Source organism: Phasianus colchicus, chromosome 22, assembly GCF_987193195.1.
Source record: "Phasianus colchicus chromosome 22, bPhaCol1.hap1.1, whole genome shotgun sequence".
NCBI classification, from domain to species: Eukaryota; Metazoa; Chordata; class Aves; order Galliformes; family Phasianidae; genus Phasianus; species Phasianus colchicus.
In genome coordinates this window covers 3,341,023-3,360,663 of record NC_143457.1, presented here as the reverse complement: position 1 = coordinate 3,360,663, position 19,641 = coordinate 3,341,023, and the positions used below count along the sequence as shown (strand labels likewise).

Here is a 19,641-nt window from a genome sequence, read left to right as displayed (position 1 = left end):
TTCAAGACCGCTGGATCCCAGAGCCGCATCTTGGGAAGCCGTTCACCAGGAGCTGCGGCAGTACGGTCGTACAAGCGGTTCTGAACAACCCGAGCCCAGAAACAGCCAAGCACCGAATTCCACTCCCACTTACAGCAAAGGCCGCGGAACGAAGGCGATGCGCGGACCCCGCCGACGCGCCCCCCGCTCCCCAGCGGCGTCCCGCAGCCGCTCCGTGCCGCGGGGCGGTGCTGGGCGGTCCGAGCCGCGCACAGCCCGTCCCCTTCCTGCTGAGCTCAGTTCCTGCGGAGCGCGGCGCTGTCACGAGCGCTGCCCGGCTCCGCTCCCTCCCGCCCGCCGGCAGGGCCCGGGCGCGGCCATGGCGCGCTGAGCGGCGGCGGCCCAAACCCCGCAGCCTGCGGGCCGGGCCGGGGCCGGGCCGGGCAGCCGGCAGCACGGAGCCGGCCGGCGGGGGGCGGCGGGGCGGGGAGCGGGCCCGGGGGGCGGCGCGGCACTCGGGCTCCGCCGGGCGGACCAGGCGGCGGAGGGCGGCCGGGCCGGGAGTGATGGAGCCGGCCGAGGTGAAGGACCGCATCCTGGAGAACATCTCGCTGTCCGTGAAGAAGGTGGGCGCGGACGGGACGGGATCCGCGGCGCTCCGCGTTTGGGCTGCGGCGGGGCCGCGCTGCCGTGCCGGGCTTTGCCTTTTCTGCGTGCGGTCAGAAGAGGCGTGCGGGACTTCGGAGCTCGCGGTCCGGCCGGGCGCTGATGGCGGCTCGGGTTGCATTTGGGAAGGCGACCCGGTTTCAGTGTTCCCACAAGTTTTGGGGAAGGGGGGTTTTCTGGGCTTGCCGATGTTTCCCCAGTTGCTGGGTTTGCTCTGTGTGTGTCCTGATACAGATTCATCCATGAAGACTTGCTGTAAGACAAGTGAATTTCCAGCATTATTAAGGACGTGGAAGCTTGACAGCACTCCTGAATGTGCAAATTCCTGTCCTCTTTCCTCCATCTGTGAGCCTGTCCTCTGCTCTCGTTTGTCTGTCCTCTAAAAACAAAGGATAATCTTGTATCTACCTGGAAATGAGTGGATGTTCATCTGGCTCCCAGCTGTGTTGTGATGCTCCACATGTCTGACCTTGGCATAAGGATATATCAGTTCCCACACAGGATTTATTTACATGCAGAAAATCCCTGGGGATCCTCGTTTGGAGATGCTATAAAATCAACCTGGTGACTGTTCTGATAATTGTCAGACTTGAGGGCTCCTCAGCTACAGCTTTGCTATGGCTTGACCTGCACTGATCTCTGCCAGCTCTCCTGTCTTGGTCCAGCAGAACAGAGGGATTTGGGGATTTTGCAGTCCTACCCCTTTGCTTTCCTGCTCAGTTCAGAGTGTGAAAGCTCAGGCAGGTGTAGGAGACTTCAGGCTGATAGGTTTGTTAATACTGTCCCACTGAAACCCAGCTCAGCCACGTGGCAGAAGTCCAGCACTGGCACACCCCTGTGTTCTATCACTGGGTTGCAATTCTGCTTCCTCAGGGAGTTTGCTCTCCTTCAGCAGTGGAGCTGATCATTCATCTCAGTGCTTTGCTGTTTGACTTCTGCCCTTGAGTCTCTGGTGCTTTTCTTCTCTCTGTGTTAGTGGGAACAGCCAGTCAGTAGGTGAGAGGAGCAGCTACACCCTTCCCACACGCTGAGATCTCATCTCATTCGTTCTCTGCTCCCTGCCTGCAGCAGGTTGTGTCACGAGGTGTGGGGAGTTCTCCAGGTATCACCTCTGATTTCAAAAGCTTTCTGGCTGCGTAGGCTGGTCGCTCCTTACTTTCCCTGTTGGTGCAGGTTTGATTTGTAGAGCAGAGGGCTTGGGTGGGTTTGTGATAATGTGTGTGCCTCTCTTTTTGCCCAGGTGTAATAGGCTTTCTTTTCTCAGCTTCAGACTTGAGGAAGAGTTTCCTCTATCCCCATTTGAGCAGCAGTAGCAGTGAGTTAATGCTGTGCTTTCTGCCCATCTCCCAGCTTGGTTTTCAGCTCTGTCCCCCATTGTGCCCCAGCTCTGCTTTGCAGCATCCTCGGAAGGTAGACTTGGGGTAGTTTGGTCCACCCATCCTGGAGAGGTGCTGAAGCAGAGCATCCTTTGCTAAAACACAAAAGGAATGGTCACAAAAGGTGGATGAGGCAATGGCTTTTGTATAGAGAGCAACAGGAGCTGTCTCTGAGGCGGTCAGCCTCCAGTTTCACAAGTTCTCTGAGCGTGATGTGGCCGCTCAGTGATTCAGCTTTCTGATGTCCCCGTCCAAGAAGAGTAATCCAAGTAACTTTGTGCCAGAAAACTTGGTCTGTGTGGAGAGATTCAAAGCACTGAATGCTTGCAGTGTGAGTAAGCAGCAGCTCTCAGGGAGAACAGCACCATTGCAGGGCACAAACCCGCTGTGCTCAGTTGTTGTGCTGTGTTTACCAACTGGACTTGTTTTTCTCTCCTATGAAATCTGTTTTTCTGTTGTGCTGAGCATATGACCTTTCCGTCTGCCTGCAACTAACGCAGGGATCCTGTTCCTCAGCAGCTGTGTGCCATCCCAAAGACTCTGCTGGCTGCATCTGACAGACTGCACCACTGGCAGCTTCCCTCCAGCCTTGCCAGCCGGCTCCGTGCCCATTCCCTGCTCACTGCTGCAGAAGTAATGAACCTCAGATGAAGAAAAGCCCTGGTGGAAAAGCCTTTGGGGAATGAGAGCTGACAAGTGTCCCAGGAGGTGACAGCCTTACCAGACTGCACACAGCTGGGCAAATGCTTCAGAGCTCTGTGTTTCTAGACATGAAACAACTTTGTTGTGGGAGTCAGTTTTGTTTCTTTCAGGCTCAGGTCTCTGCACATCATGAACATGCTGTTTTTTCTCAAGGCTGCTCCAGTGCAATTGGCAGTGCCCTCAACTTGCTGATGGGCTGAGTGTCAATGTTTTCCACTGGGAAGGTCCCAAAACGAAAGCAAGGGATGCACTGTCCAGAATGGGAAGCCAGGCACTGAGGCAGGTGCTGATCTGAAAGCTTTTGTAAGAAATGTCAAGTCAGGTCATGTGTGCAGCCCCCAGAGATCCAGACAGAGCTGCAGTTTCAGGGTTCTAAGTTGTGTTGTATGTATGTATTTCTTGACTGGTGAAAACAGCAACAGAACAGCATCTCTGCCTTGAAATTCAGCCCAGCTTTATGGGTGATATAGAAGTTGCAGAGGAGTTTGGCCTCCTCTTTATCCATCTGCCATTGAATTTGTGCTCCTCTGAGCAAGTATACTTTTGCTCCTCGATTCATTTATCAATCTTCTTACCTGTCTGTCCTGTCCCTTGCCATTGCCTCTTTCCTTGGAGCTGAGCTGCCATCACTTGCCTGGGACAAGGTCAGACATTTGCCTTGTGGTTTTGGTGCTCCCTGGAGCTCCAGCCTTGAGCAGTGAGATGGAAGGACAGCTGCTGGAAATGGGTTTTGGAAGTGTGTTGAGTCTTGCAGAGGTTCACATCTCCAAAATCCTGCTTTCAGAGAAAGATGCCTCCTTGATAGATAGCAGAAACTGTCTTTGCACTGATTGGGAAGGCAATGGGAGGACAGGAATTGAGACAGAAAGAAGGCTCCACCAATCTGCTTGATGTTTTGGCTATCTGTTTGCTGCTTTGTGGCATTCTTTTTGTTTTGCTTTTTTGCAACTGGCAGAAAACCCCTTGCCAGTCCTTGTGCTGTGTGTGAGAAAGTGGGTTTTGAAGTGTCCCATGCAGTGAGCACAGTGGTTTGGGGTCGGAGCTGAGCTGGCAGAATGCAAGGGGTTGCCTGATGTTGGCTTTTCTTTGCAGTGTTTTTTGTCTTGCCAGAGAAATGCCAAGCAGAACAAGGGACATGAACTTGGTGCTGGAAAGCTACTGGTGGAATATCTGTGGGCCAGATGTACGGAGAGGAGGTGAAGACTTGGCTGGATTGTGGCCAGCCTTGAATAGAGTCAGGAGACTGCATTTCAATCAGGCTGTGGGAGTGCAGGAGGGCCTTCCAAGAAGCACCACAAGAATGCTTCTGTTTGGAGAATGGACTTCACAGCGTGGCTGCTACAGCTCAAAGCTATTCCTCAGCACGAAAAACGCTGAAGGTCCCTTCTTTTGTTGGGAGCCAAACAGGGATAGAAGGGAGGGCCTGGCCAGCTCATTTTTTGGCACCTCTTCTTGCAGCACAAGCTCTGCAAATGGGCCTGGAGAGCAGCGTACTCACTGAGAACTGATCCAATTAGTGGGCTGTAAAGTTGTGCGAGGAATATCCTTATGCGTGCCAGCATGGGGTGTGGTATATTACTACAAAAAAACCCAAAACACTGTCTGCAGTCAGCTCTTATTGATAAACAGCAATTAAAAGCATCATCTCCTCCTCAATGGCGCGAGGTGCAATGATTAAGAGCACAAACTCTCCCTTTATTACCCTTCATTCAGAGAAGCTCTCTGCTCCCTTTGGACAAACACCCTTCTGCTCTTCTTTGAGTGTGTTTAACTTGCCATCCTTGAATACTTGGGCTTGGGAGGAGCTTTTGTAACAGCTTTACGCAGCAGGTTTATGCACCAGGTTCTGCCCCACGCTGTTGAAACGCAGTGGTCAGATGTGGTTGTGACACAAAGGGCTGCCGAGCTGAGAAAGACGCTCTCAGTAGATGGTGGGGATGCTTTCTGGATGCCAACAGCACTTATTTTGGCCACAGGAATGTTTATAAATAGCCCTGAGTTGAGACTCGAGGTCTCAGGGCACTGCATGCTGCACGAGTCCTTCACCCCAGGCAGATTTCAGCCATTCAGTCTGGTACTCACCTGGTTTGGGAGGCAGAAGGGAAGAGCATCTCTGCAGAAAGCCTTGAGATGAGTGCTGCTGCAGTTGTGCTTGGTTAATACTTTTTACCCTCATTGTTTGTTTCCTTCCTGCTTTTCCCTGTGCATGTCAGGGAGCTGCTCTGTGGATGCTTCACATGTGGTCACCAGGCTTCAGCTCTTCACTTCCCAAACAGGTCCATTTGCCACACAGTGATTAGGAAGAGGTTGCTTCCAAATGGTTTGTTTGTGTTTTGTAGCAATCTGCAGAAGAACAAAGGCTGCCTGTAAATGCATGGTAATTCAGAGGTCAGAGAGGTGTATTAGGCATCACGTAGAGGTAGGAGCAACTCCTTGATGTGCTTCCTTGTGACCAAAGCATGGAACAGCTCATCCACAGCTGTGACTCAGTGCCCAAATCCACCTTGGGAGGAACTGCCAAGCTGCACAGCCCCGTGACTGCACACACAGCAGTCACACGAGTCCATCCTCTGCTTCCCAACAGGGAAGAGAGTGGGTGAGGGCTGCTTGGGGTGGATGTTGCCATGTCTTTCCCTCAGCTAAATGAAGCAAGACTGGTGTTGTCACGAGGGTGCTGCTGGTGGAGTTGGCTCCTGGGATAAGGGGGAGGCTGAAGGTAGCACAGAGCCTTAATATAACACAGAGTGACACCATCAGAACTGAAATTTAGCTTTTCTAAGGAAATCTTCTAGAAATCCCCAGGTACTTCTCACCATTCAGAGATGTTGAGAGGAGATAACCCTGTGGGTTTGCTAATGGCTTTCAGGGGACCTGTGATGAAGCTGTGATGGTGGGAGCTGGTCAGTCATTCTGGCAGCGCCGGGGAGCTGCAGAGGGTTGGAAATCACGAGCTGACTGCAGGAAGGTCTGTAACAAAGATAGGAGCTATTTTGGGGAAGAAAGGAAAGAAGAAGAGGAAGTGCTTCCATTTGCTCATCTCTTTTGCTGCCCAGGCGTGGGTTCTGTCTCTGATGGGGAGTTCCTCTGGTCTGTGACAACAAGACTGGAGACTTCCCTCTGTGCTGACCTCTCTGCACACAGAGCTGCTCCTTTTCAGCCACTGGTGTGTTCAGCTAATGTAAGGCCCCACAGCTGCAAGCACGTAGCCTGTAGAAAAACCTAGGGCAGATGTTCCAAACCCACAGCAGAGGGTTCCCCAGCTCTCTGCATAGGCAGCAGCATGGGTGAGATAAGGAATTTCTGCCTTTGGTTCCTGGATCATAGCCCACATGGCAAAAGCTTTGCCATCCCAGAGGATCCCACTGCTCCAAATCAAAGAGGATTGTGTGAAACCCTGTGTGATCCCCCATGGCTCCATCTGCCCATCACCTGGGAGATAAGATCTGAATTTTGTTTCTTCCTTGAGCATCCTTGCTGCGGGAATGCACTTAAAGCACTGGCTGCAGATGGATCCCGAAGTAGCTCTTGAATAGTGGGATTTTAGGGCACTGGTGTCCCTGCTTGGGCCTGGGCTGCCTATTAATAGCAGAAATCTTTGGAGACTGCTTCCTTCTAACACAAGTACGAGCTGCTGGGCTAGAACATGTCGACTCTCACGTAGGTGCAGTGAAAGTTTCTGTAAGCAAACCAATATGGCACGTTGCCTTCCCCAGGGGATTCACCTCCTTACTGGGACAGGGACGGGATGCATTGCACTGTGCAATCAGATGAAGGAATTTGGTTGCAAATCTTCCAGCTCAGCAGTTCTTTCCCATGTAAGGGCTGGGTCTGTGTAGGAACACGCCTGGCTCTCCTGTCTTACCTAAGAGCTGCCTTCCTCCACAGAGATGCAGAGATCTTCAGGCAAGGAGGTGCTGAAGCTAGATATATCCGCAGTAATTCAAGAGGAGAAACCAGTTCCTGGCTTTTGAGGTCAGGTCAGACTTGACAAGCACAACACCGAGTTTTTATAGCATATAAACCTGGTTCTTTATTGCTGTAGTTACGTGGAGCCTGAGTAACTGGTGAGGTTTGACAAAGGTGCATCAGGTTGCCAAAACATGGTATATAAGGGCGATGTTCTCAGCTGAACTGTCACCAACCGGAGCAAATAAGCGTGGCATGAACAGCTGAGGTTACGTGAGTAATGTGCCTGCCTGGATGCCAAGTGCATGTGAGATGTGGACCTGAGTAGAGCTCTGAGCTCAAAGGGCAGGAGAGGGCCGTTAGGTCAGCTGTGGAGGCATGATGTGGCTGTGAGATGGTTTTGGGGTTTCTAGAACCAGTGTGGACCTCAGAACTGACCTTACCAGTGCCTTGCAGCTGTGAGCAGGTTAACTGAGATGACTGTCCTGGTTTTTGAGAAAGTGGCAGCCAGATGACATAATGCCTGGTGGTGATGTGGCCTCACCCCACAGATGGCTCGAGATGAACCAGGCTGCCTTTGTCCTGTCTTCACATGCCTCTGTCTTCACCTGCAGAAGCCCTCTGTCTCTTCCTGGGATGCTACCTAATGCTGTCTGTGAGCATGCCAGTGTTTCTGGCTGTCTCTGTGGGGTGGTTCAGCCATCTGTCTCTTCTCCTTGCAGCTGCAGAGCTACTTTGCTGCCTGTGAAGATGAGACCCCGGCCATCAGAAACCACGACAAGGTCCTGCAGCGGCTCTGTGAGCATCTGGACCACGCTCTGCTCTATGGGTAAGCATTGCACCTACCTCTGGGTTTTCCTTTTCACTGCATTTTGCTTGTGAAAGCACACACAGCATGCTGCAAGGGCTTTCCTCAGCGTGGGAAAAACATCCAGTTGGTAATTAGGATGGGGATAAAGAAGCCCTTGCTTACATTTTCTCTGGACCCCTCTTTTATAGGTTGCAAGATCTTTCCTCGGGTTACTGGGTGCTGGTTGTTCACTTCACCCGCCGTGAAGCCATCAAGCAGATAGAAGTGCTTCAACATGTGGCCACCAACCTGGGACGCAGTGAGTGTTTGCAGACACTGCCCTGGCTCTGGGGGCAGACATCAGGGTGGGGACATCTGGCAGAAAGCTTGGGAAGGCTGTAATGGCCACGTGTTCGAGGGCTGGGGACCTGGGGAGCCAGCTGGGCTGCGTCCATCTCACCCTGTTCAACCTCAGGAGGTGGCAGTCCTGTTGGAGCTGCTTTATGGCCCTAGAAATATTGCAGCCTGTCTCTAGCCATGCTTCTCTTGCTGCGAAACCAAAGCAATCTGCTGTACTGTGCTCTCAGGAAGGGCTTGTGGCAGACAGGAGGCATCAACTCTCTTGCCCTGCAGTGTCTTGCTGTAGCTGTTGTTTGCCTGATGTTGCTTCTCCTCAGCTGTGAGATGTCTGTAGCAGATGTTTGGGACCATCAAGGCCACAGGGTGGTACCCAGAGACCTTCTCTCTGCCTGATTCTCCCAGCATCCTTCGTCTCCCAAGCCTTGTACCGGTGAGAGTGGAGCTGAGTACAGATTCCACCATCACCTCTCTCTGCACCAACCTTTTTGTAATACCTCCAATTGCACCTGTGCTGATTTAGAGTGATTCTCCCTCTGCCTCTCCTGGCTGCTGATCCCACTGGAAATACCAGCAGGGCCCGATCATGCAGTAGGGACCCAGTTGTGTGGCTGCTCCTCAACTGCCTACCACACAGTCTCTCATTCTTATTCCTACTCCAGATCATGAATCTTCCCGTTCATCTCCCACTGGCATTTTTCCCACAGATTCATCTCACAGCCACACGTTTCCTTCAAATTATATGAATGTGAATGAACAATCTGATGTATTGTAACTGACTTGTGATTATTTCCAGGCTTGCTTTGCTTTACAGGTGTTTCCCTGCAGATAAATCTTTCTGCTGCTTTGCTTTCAGGCCGAGCATGGCTGTACCTTGCCCTCAATGAAAACTCCTTGGAGAGCTACTTGAGGCTGTTCCAGGAGAACCTAAGCCTGCTGCACAAGTACTATGTCAAGTGAGTATCTGAACTGGTTCTGGTTTTTGGGCTCTTGTTGGTATCCCTCCTTGTCAGAAACAAGAAGTGCCAGTGAGTGAGCAAGAAATTGGCCAGGGTCTCATCACCTGCAGAAGAGTTGCATGTTTGATGCAAGGATCCCAGATGTGGAGGTACAGTTCTATAAGAGGGCCTGCAAGCATCTCTTCTATTTACTCCTTTTATTCCCTTTTATTCCTCCTGTTATTCCCCAGACATACTCTTTATTCTCTTCCATGCCTTCCAAGAAGCTCTGGACCAGCTCTGGTGGATGCCTGGAAATTGGGACGTAGCACAATTTGGGGGCAGCATGTAGAAGAAGATGTGCTTTTAGAGCTCTGCCATTGCTCTTAAACAGGAGGCAAACAGCAGGCATGCAGCTATGGGGCTGTTTACAGCGCATCTCAGGGACACTCCACCAAAACTAAGAAAACAGAAGGGTGCTTGTGGCTATTTCCTTTTCTTTTCCACAGCTCTAAAGCTCTTCTGTTTTATCCGTGTTGCAGGAATGCTCTGGTTTGCAGCCATGATCATCTGACCTTGTTCTTAACGCTGGTGTCCGGGCTGGAGTTCATCCGCTTTGACTTGGATCTGGTGAGGGGAACAGTTTGTTGTCTGCCTGTTGTAACTGGGGACAGTGGGTACATGGGGTGGGATGGGTGCTGTCACAGGTCTCACTGCTTGGGCCAGAGCACCTTGTTGGCAGCCATCTTGTTTAGTTGAAAATGTGCAGCTTCCAGACAGCTGAGGATAAAGGGAAGTCATGTTTCCAAATGTGCTATGAAGTGCTGGCATTCCTGCAGGGAAATGGAGGTGCTCACAAAGCACAAAGCTGACCCTCCGTGTTGCAGGAAAAGGGGAGGAAGCCATTGGCTTTCCTGTGAAAGGAGAAGGAATAGACATCAGAAGACATTCAAGGGCAGTCCTATCATTTTGGCTGTGCTTTTACCTGTGTGCAGTGACTCAGAGCCTGAGCGACTCCATTTCTTCTTCCCTGCAGGACGCTCCTTACCTGGATCTGGCCCCTTACATGCCAGATTACTACAAACCTCAGTACCTGCTGGACTTTGAGGACCGCCTGCCCAGCTCCATGCACGGCTCGGACAGTCTCTCTCTCAACTCCTTCAACTCTGTCACCTCCACCAACCTGGAGTGGGATGACAGTGCCATTGCTCCATCCAGTGAAGGTAGGTGGTTCGGGAGGAAAAAGCACCAGCCTCCTGTTTTCTGCAACAGGTGAGATTGAGGGCTGTGTGTTCCCATACTGCCGTCAGCTGTGCTGCTGAACTGGACGTGGCACCAAATGATGTAGCAGATGATGGGCTGGAAGAGACCAAAGAGCCCCAGAAGTAAGGCTGTGAGCCTCTTCATGTCTTTCATTGGGAGGTGCGGCCAGTGGAAATGAGAGGGCAGTGCAGCACTGGCATTTAAGCTTCAAACAGCCACGTTGCCTCTGTCTGGGAAAAGAGAACCTTCCATGCCAATTACCTCAGGCCAAATTTCCATAATGGGGGGGATGTTTTTGCAAGAACTGGTGAAATCTCTCAAGGGATGAAGGCTGTGCTGTTTCTGAACACAGCTTCCAGCTTGGAGCAGGTACACAAGACTGCAGAGGACCTTTTCTAACTGCTTATTTTGCAGTTGAGAGACCTGAGTATGCTGGAGGAAGCAGGGAACAGTTTCCTAAGTCTCTTTCCATCTCTGCAGTCCTAGGGAAATGCAGGTGGTGGTCTCAGAGATGCCATGATTTCTCTTTATGCATCTTACCTCGAGCAGCCTGATAACTCGTGATACTCATATCCTTACACTCACCCTCTTGTCTGTGTCAGAAGGGGCTTGGCCATGCTGGGTGTTGTCTTCCCTGCCTCCTTAACCCGCCCCAGGCTGAAACAGGCAGCTCTTACAATGCAGGAAGCATGCTCACCTGAGGAACATCTCTTCTGCTGCAGTTCCTAATCCAAACACACCAACCTGCTTCCTTTTTTGGTTCCAGTTTGAGGAAAGTAGGATCAGGGGATTCTAGGTGCAGTGTGTATCATTAACTGGGTGCAGTGAATTTGGGACTGAGTCCACCCACAGATGGTTCTGTCTGAGACAGGGGTCTGCCAGCTACCTTTTATGTGCAAGGACTGCAGTCCTTAAAGACACTGAGGAGGAACAGCTCTGGATGCAAGGTGCAGGGATGGGTATTAGCATCATTTTAGCAAAGGGCTTTGAAGCACAGCGCTGCCTTGGGCTCCTCTGTGCTGACCAGGTGCAGAAGGGTTTGCTTTCGCAGACAAAGCAGTGAGGTGTTCTGGTTTGCCAGGGTGTACAAAGCAGAACCTTTCCCTGCAGCATCACGCAGAGTCTTTGTGGTGTGTAGTCTTCCCTAAGTGACCCCCAAGTCCCCTTACCAGACAATTCAACGGGAGCATCTCTACCATGGGAATGCAGGTGAAGTTGGGGAATTTAGGATCAGAGGACAAGGTTTGCCCTTTAATCAGACCCTTAGCTTTGCAAACATTAATGAGTCAAACATCACTGTGTCTGTGAGAGATAAGTGTGAGGTGGGGAAATTGAGGCACAGAGCACTTAAATAATTTCCCAAAGGGGATTCCTGGTTAGGTACACAAGCCTGCTATGATTCCCACCATTATTTTATTTATTTATTTATTTATTTATCGCTTTCCAGCAGCTCACATACTGAGGCCTTCATCCCTTTGCATTGTAGTTCCTGCAATGCAAATATCCATCAGTAACAACTGTTAGGGAAGCTGATTTCCATTTGCATCCATGTTCCCTAACTATTCTGTTATGTATTTCAGATATCAGTGGAAGATTGTTTTGTTTCTCACCCTTCTTATCCCTAAACCCCCTTCACACTGTCCCCTGTTCCCTTCCCTCCCCACTACTTGTTTTTCTAATCCTGAGTTTTATCCCTCATTTTTGTAGATTATGATTTTGGAGATGTCTTTCCAGCAATGCAGACCATGCCCAGCAGAGACTGGGAAGGTGGGACGTACTCATGTGTTAACAACAGTTGGTTTTTCTCTATGCATTGCTGCCACCTGAAGCTTGCTGCATGCTCTCCTGTTCACTTCTTTAACATGCAAACGTCACATGTTGATGGAATTCAGTATAGGCAGAGGGGAGAGAATATCTTGTCTCCTATAAGATCACATGCAGAGCATTTCCCAGCTCCTAGCGTAGCCAGACAGAGGAATTTGTTCTCCTTCCTCCATATGCAGAGCCCATGTGTGGATTCTCTGCATGTCCCAGGAGCAGGAAATCTCTTTGCTTTACCCCTGGGGAAAATGCTCTCTGTCCTTTATAATTACAAACTGGATGGAGGTTGCAGTCAGAATTGTTTTGGCCAGAACTACCTGACTATTTGGGAAGACAGCTTGAATTCCATGTGGATGGCTCTCAGGCTCTAACACACTCCCTCTCATTTTCTTTCTTATCCAACACACACAAGTGCTCTACCACAGCACTTCCAGTCAGTCTGGACAAGGCTGGAGTGGAGCAGAAGCCTTTGGCTTCTCCTCTCTGCAGCGATGGCAATGGCCAGTGAGCTCCCCTAGATCCAGTGCTGTGCTCAAGCAGGGTCATGAGTGCTTCTGAGCACCTGGGTCTGTCACTAAAGGTTTCATTTTCCTCTTCAAACCCTCCACCCCTCAATCAGTCTCACAGGGTTGTCATCCAGAAGGCCTTTTGCTGCCTACCACGAGGCTTGTAGTTAGCTTGGGAATTAATGGTGCTGGGGAGGAGAAGGGCGCAATCACCTTCCTTTAACCTGTCTTTGTGGATGGATAATGCTGAGCATGACTGCTGTAGCCCCTCTCTGCTGCTCCTTTTCCCTCTGCAGACTAACATGGGCCGGGCTGGTTGTGCTGTGACTTCTGCACAGCCTGCTGTCCTCCAGCCTGGGTGAATGCTGCGTTCCCTCTGCACACTCCCAGTGCCATGTGTGTCATGCAGGTTGCTGTAAGGGGCATTGCTTCATGGGTTGGTTCCGTGCCTGCCCTCCTAGCTGAGCATAGGACCCAGCTACGAGGTTTCTGACCGTACTGTGCAGCCAATTGGTGTAAAATGCTGCTGACCTCGAGGTGGATTGGATGGGAGCATTGCCCCCACTACTTGTTAGCAGAGATAAGGAGTCCTGGTGACTCGACCACGCAAACCTGATGCCACATGAGTGCATCAGTTTCCATCTAGGCATTTCCACCCTGGGCATTTCTGAGCCTCGTTAACCACTGTCATCTTGGTAATGAGCACCACAGCCCCAAGACCCACTGGTTCTTTCCTGGGGATGCTGCCTCTACTTCCTAATGCAGGTGCAGGCTCGTGGGTGACTGAGCTGTTATTTCTAGGCATTTTCTAAATTGCAGCAAGTGCCAAGCACAGAGCAATGCTGGTCTGCACGCTCTCTGTCCCTCCTTGCAAGGAGCCTGCTGTCAGTGCTAAGCTGGGCCAGCGGTGCTCTGCCAGTGCTCTGTGAGCAGTGGGGTGACCACCCAGTGCCCTGAGCCCCCAGCACGCAGCTTTGCTTGACCTGACCTGACCCAGCCCTTGCAGGGTGCCCAGGCTGATGTTAATCCTACATTTCCTTTCTTGTCTTTGCAGATGGGGACCTCACAGACACGCTCAGCTGCCCGCACTCCACTGCCTCAGAAGCAAATGGCAGCAAAACCTCTGTAAAAAGCCCAACGCAGCGCTACAACCCCTTCAACGAGGAGAAAGCAGATGTGCTGTCCTCCACTGAGACCACCCCAGTGCACACAGCTTCCCAGGAAAAGGCAGAAGCCACCCCTGAAGGAACGGACCAGTCTGAGAGCTGCACAGAGCTGGAGGTCATCAGGTGGGGATGGAGCTGCCTGGCCTGGAAACGTGCCCTGCAGTGTCAGCAGTCACTGGGGGCTGATGGTGCACTACTCCTTCCAACCCAGCATCTATTGTGCAGCCTTTGTAAAATCAGGAGGCAATGGTTTTATGCTTCTGCATGCCAAGTGATCCTCTGTAGGTGTTAACAGAGCTCCCTTGGGTCTGTAGAACTGCTTGGCATACATTCCTTTGCCCAGCGTTCTGCATCAGGAAGCTCAGAGGAAGCTGTAAGCTTGTGATTTAAGCTTTCTCCGGCTGGTGGCAGGTTTGCAGCAGTTCTGGGTCTCAGATCTTCCTTCCTTCCTCTTGTCTGTCAGTGAGCTGTGGCTAAACCTGCTGAGAGAGATGTGTCTGCAGACCTGTTGGCCTGTGTTTGACTTCTTGCAGAGGAGAGCCTTGGGGTTCCCTTGGAGTCCTTAAACCCAGACAGAGAATGCAAGGCTGACTGCTCACACCTGGGGACAGAGGCACTCAAAACCAGACCAGCAGGCCTGGGCTTTGTTCTCACACCTGTTTTTCCTGGGAGGTGCAGAGGAGACGACTCTGAGATGGGTCACGTTGCACCCTGCTCTCCAGCAGAGTGGGAAGAGAAGCACCGTGCTTCCTTTTGTAGGGAAAATCTTAGAGGAAGGTTGTCAGGAAAGGGTGGGACCCCAATCCCCTCCCTTTGCATTGCAGAAGTCCAGGCAGGCAAAGATAAGTGATGTTCATGACAGCCTCTCACCCTGCAGGTTAGCCAAGAAGAAGAAAACAGGCAAGAAGAAGAAAGCAAAGCCAGAGGAGCCAGTGAACACACCTGTGCCCGCAGTGCCCGAGGCCAGCACACATCAGAGCAGCGGAGACAGCGATGTGAATGGGCTGAGTGACAGAGGAGATGTACAGAGGGACGATGAAACCACTGCCCCAGCTGGGGAGCCGAGCCCGGGCGGGCAGGAGGACGGACAGGAGCGTTCTGCCCTCAGCCAGCTGGCTTTGCGCATCCCCGAAATGAAGGACACGTCCATGGAGAGCGTGGGGCAGCCGCTGAGCAAGGTGATGGACAGGCTGAACGGGCAGCTGGACCCTGGCGGCTGGAGCGCGCCGCCCCTGGAGCCGCCCAGGCAGTCCTTTCGGACCGGCACGCCAGGGGACACCCCAGATGGATCGTCCTCTGGCGACTTTAGCGAGGGGATTTCAGCCCCCATGGACTTCTACCGCTTTACCGTCGAGAGTCCAAATGCTGCTGCACCAGGTGGTGGCCACAATGACGCTCCAGGGGCTGGCCAACCGCCACATGTTTCTGGTAGCCCTGAGACTCCTAAAGAAGAAGAAGAAAGCAGACAGGGAGAAGAAGCAGTTGGGGCAGTAGAAGAGTCTGAAGGAGTGAGCGGTGAACCCCAAACTGCCCAGATGGAAACCATCAATCCTGAGGCTGTCGGTGAGCCAAAGAAGGAGCAGCCCAGCCCTTCCTTGAGCAGCGCTGAGGACTCTGGTGTGGAGGAAGGTCAGGGCAGCCCTTCAGAGCTCACCCATCCCTCGGAGTTCAGGTGAGGCTGGGTCTGCTCAGCTCAGCATACAGAGTTTGTGAGAGCACAGAACGTGTCTTCCAAATGTAAAGAGCTGCTGGTACTCAAGCTGATACTTTTCCCTTGTCCCCCAATTGTGGGGCAAAGCCCATCCTTTTCCAGGATGAAGGTGATGCTCAGGGATTCACAAGATCTTGTGGACCAGCAGGTGCCCTAATCACACACATTCATTCAGAAAGGTGACTGGACCCACCCAGCCCCACATCTTTGTCTGTCCTTCAGCCTCTTCTGTCTGTCTTTGCAGGGTGGACAACAACCATCTGCTCCTGCTGATGATCCACGTCTTTCGGGAGAATGAGGAACAGTTGTTCAGGGTAAGACAGTCACATAGGGCAGCATACAAATCAGTCTGCAAAGAGCCACCTCTGTCTGCTTTGGCCATGGGCTGAGAGCTTTCCTCCTTGCACACAGATGATCCGAATGAGCACTGGGCACATGGAGGGGAACCTGCAGCTGGTCTACGTCCTGCTGACAGATTGCTATGTGTACCTGATCCGGAAAGGTATCTCAACAGCTCCTGCTCATGTGGGCTGCTACAACTCTCAGTTTAGCAAGAACAGCCCCTTGGAGGTCTGGGAGCTGGGGGAAGTGATGCTTGGTCCATGGCTTGATCAGATTAGGGCATCATAACTCATCAATGTTTACCAGTTCCTTCGTGCTCCTAAAAGCAGTGGCAATAGCAGCAGTGAGATCAGGTTGATATGCCCCATAAGGAGCCCTAGGACCTGTGCCCTGTAGCTCCTTGCCCCTGGGACATGGCTTCTCTTGCTGGCTCCAGGCAGTGACAGGTTCCTTTGCCCCCCTTCATGCAGCTCTTTGTCTCTGTGCCAGGGGCAGCAGAGAAGCCATACATGGTGGAGGAGGCCGTTTCCTATAATGAGCTCGACTACGTTTCGGTGAGTGCTGTCTGGGGAGGGAGCAGGAGGCAGGTTGGTGGTTATCCTCGCCTCTTTGGCTGCACGGATGGCAGCAGCAGCACAGTGGAATGTTTCTGTGGGGCTCTTTGTTCATGAGGAGCATTTTGAACTGTGAATCTTTGAGATGGAGAGTTAGAAGTGTTGCTCTCAAATGCCACCTCTGTTGGTGCTTGGCTTTCTGTGTCTCTGCACAGGCAGCAGAGCACCTGCTGACCTTCTCCCCTGGGGTCAGGATGCCAGGTTCAGCCCTGCTCCACCACCCTTTGTCCTCTGTCTTGCTTCCTTACCCAGTCATGTGTAACACAGGTTGGGCTGGATCAGCAGACGGTGACGCTGGTGTGCACCAATCGGAGGAAGCAGTTCCTGCTCGACACTGCAGATGTGGCTCTCACAGAGTAAGTGGGCACCGACAGCCCCTCATGTCATCAAAAATCCTCCAGTCAGTGGAGGGACCCTTGGCTGTCAGGGCAGGTGAAGCTGACAAAGGGCTGCCTCCATAGCTGCGTCTCCCTCTCAGGTTCTTCCTGGTCTCCTTGAAGTCAGCCATGATCAAGGGGTGCCGGGAGCCTCCGTACCCCAGTATCCTCACAGATGCCACCATGGAGAAACTGGCACTTGCAAAATTTGTGGCTCAGGAGTCCAAGTGTGAGGTGAGTTCAGACATGGCAGCCATCGCTGCGCGTGGCAGAGCATCACGCTGGACACCGTCCTGTTCACATCTCTGCCCATCCCACAGGCCTGTGATGTGGTTGTGCGTTTCTATGGCCTCGTACACTGGGAGGACCCCATGGATGAAGCACTGGGACCCTCTCCCAATAGCTACACCTCTGCTGAAAATGCAGTCACAAAGGATGGCATTCTGCACTACAAGGCGGGCACCTCATACCTGGGCAAGGAGCAGTGGAAGACCTGCTTCGTGGTGCTCAGGTGGGTCTGGGAGAAAATCCCTGACCAGTTTTCTTTTACTGCCCAGGAGCTGTCTGGGAGATGAGGAGAGGTGAGGAGAGCCCATCTCATCACCTGGGAGGCTGAGATAAAGCCCCTGTTGTGGCTGCCAGCAGCAGCAGCACAACCCCATGGGGCTGTGTGCACAGGGCTGGGCAGGAGTGTCTGTGTGACCAAAGCCAGGGTGTGTTTGGTTGGCAGAGCTGAGCTGGCTCCACTGACCATCTCCCATCTTTCCAAATGGCAGCAATGGGATCCTGTACCAGTACCCTGACCGCACAGATGTCACACCTCTGCTCTCCATCAACATGGGGTAAGCAGCCGGTAGGATGTAGTCCCAGCTGGGAAAATGGGACAGGGTGATGAACAGGGAAGGGAAGGTGGATGGGGGCAGGGCTTGTTGTCATCGGGACAGTGCTGCCAGTCCATCCTGATCTCCCTCCTCTCTCCCAGAGGTGAGCAGTGCGGGGGATGCCGGCGCTCCAACACCACCGACCGGCCCCACTCCTTCCAGGTGATCCTGACAGACCGGCCCTCCCTGGAGCTGAGTGCTGACAACGAGGAGGACATGGCTGACTGGATGCAGTATTTCTGCCAGGCCGTCTCCAAAGGGGTGAGCTGCACACATGGGTGAACAAATCCCTCCTGAGCCCCTTTGGGTCCAACCTCCATGGTCCTCTCCATGATGTTCCCCAAAGAGCAGGATAGAAAGTGATGTTTTAGGGCAGTTCCCTTCACCAGAAGCACGTGGCACCACGGAGATGGGGCTCCTTCATTCCAGGATCTATCTCCCCTTCCCCACCCGCTGTGTGCAGGTCATCCCCCAGGGTGTAGCCCCTACGCCATGTGTCCCGTGCTGCCTGGTGCTGACAGATGAGAAGGCCTTCACCTGTCATGAGGACTGCCAGACCAGCTTCTTCCGCTCGCTGGGCACGGTGGAGCTGACAGACATCACCTCCATCTCCACAGAGGCCAACAAGGAGTACTGCATCCTGGTGAGCAAGGTGCTTTGTGGTGGCCTGGGGTTGGGCAGGGCCGTGGTAGCAACACCCGCTTTCTCTCATGTTCAGGAGTTTGCTCAGGACCACAAGCAGTTCCTGCCTCCCTGGGTGCTCTATTTCAGTTGCACTACAGAACTGGAGAGGTTCCTCTCAGCACTGAACGCCGCGTGGAGAAACAAATACCAGGTGAGCTCTGCACAAACATTTCCATGCCTGTAGGCAAGGCAAGCCCTCCTTTCTGCAGGGGGCATGCAGCCCCAAAGCTCCGTGCCCGTACATCCATGGGGTGTGGGATGGGGTGGGAGAAGGAGCTGTGGTGCCACCCTGCCTGACTGCTTCACGCATTGCAGGTCGACCTCCTGCACAAGGCCATTCTGGACGCAGCTGTCAAGAAGAAATGTGAGGATGCTCAGAGCCTCATCAACAGCGCCTGGCAGCGCAGCGACAGCCTGTGCCGCGGGCGGGCAGAACGAGACCCCTGGTGTTAGCCCTGAGGGGAGGACGGCTGACAGACACCCCAGATGCTCTCAGAGTGGGCACGGACAGCGCCTGTGGCCGGCGGCATCCCAACCTCTTCTGCCATCACACTGCCCCCGTGGCCATGCTGGGGACGCAGCCAGCCTTGCCCTGCTGTGCAGCCTGCACCCTCCTCGCCATCCAGCTGCTGTGGGGCAGAGCGCGTTGCCTTGAGAGGAATGCCCCACTGTGTTGGAGTGGGGTGGGATGGGGCTGGGCATCCACCAGGCACAGCACGGCTTTGTTCTGTGCAGAACAGAGCAGGTGGCAGCCATGGTGAGATGGGCACTGAATCACATCGTGCATGTTTTCTCCTTGCTGATGCAATCACTGTGTATGGCACTGCTCCTTCTGAGCCCCCTCTGGGCACAGAGAATCTCACCACGGGCAACGCATCCAGACATGGCCAAACCGCACACCGAGCTGGCGCCAGGGCTGAGGCTGGAGGTGCTGAGCAGGGAACGATGGGGAAAGAAGAGGGAACGTGGCCAAAAGTTTGGCCTTGAATATCCTGGCCGTGAGTGGTCTGGTTTTAGGAGGCAGCAGGAGCTCTGGGCTTGGATGTGTGATAGGACGAACCCCGGCAGGGAGAGATGGAGTCCAGAGTTCCTCAGGGGCTGAAGGGCTGCGGCTGCCCCACCGTGCCCAGCTCCGTCACTGTGCCCAGAGGACGGGGGCAGCAGCCCCACGTCGGCCCCATCGCTCCCCCCTCTGCCACACACCCTGCGGGGCACAGTCTGAGCTTTTAAACGGTACTACGGAGATCTCATGTAATATACATCTGCGGGGCCTTTTTTCTGGGAGGAAATGTATGTGACTGAATGTATATATATATACATCTGCTTCCTTTCCCCTCCTCCCCAAATAAATATTCATTGGTAACTCAGCTCCGGCCCTGCAGTGCGCACAGGGCTGGGGTTCCCTTGCTGCTGGTTTTGGGCTTTGCCGGGCTCGGCTCGGTGCACCCCTCGCTCCCCCCAACGTCCCTCTGCTGTACCCGCACTGGCGCCGCGTCCCGTTGCGGCAGGGCGCATCGCCGCTGGACGGGACGCGGGGAGGGACGCGCCGTTGACCTTTGCTC

The 19,641-nt window shown here is 53.2% G+C and overlaps 1 protein-coding gene across 2 annotated transcripts; it reads left to right on the top strand.

The window, feature by feature from the left end:
* Nucleotides 1-452: 452 nt before the first annotated feature.
* Nucleotides 453-19,446, top strand: PLEKHM2 (pleckstrin homology and RUN domain containing M2). Of its 2 annotated transcripts, XM_031613510.2 has the most exons (20): nucleotides 453-605; nucleotides 7,352-7,458; nucleotides 7,629-7,738; nucleotides 8,633-8,732; nucleotides 9,257-9,344; nucleotides 9,751-9,937; nucleotides 11,685-11,744; nucleotides 13,359-13,593; nucleotides 14,348-15,142; nucleotides 15,426-15,495; nucleotides 15,593-15,683; nucleotides 16,013-16,077; nucleotides 16,405-16,493; nucleotides 16,616-16,748; nucleotides 16,835-17,025; nucleotides 17,291-17,356; nucleotides 17,497-17,656; nucleotides 17,859-18,038; nucleotides 18,114-18,230; nucleotides 18,395-19,446. In XM_031613510.2, exons 1-20 carry the CDS (start codon nucleotides 546-548, stop codon nucleotides 18,530-18,532), a joined length of 3,042 nt encoding a protein of 1,013 aa, XP_031469370.1. In that variant the 5' UTR covers nucleotides 453-545; the 3' UTR covers nucleotides 18,533-19,446. The 2 variants fall into 2 exon arrangements, with proteins under 2 accessions (XP_031469370.1, XP_031469371.1); XM_031613511.2 differs by lacking the exon at nucleotides 11,685-11,744.
* The last annotated feature ends 195 nt before the right edge of the window (nucleotides 19,447-19,641 follow it).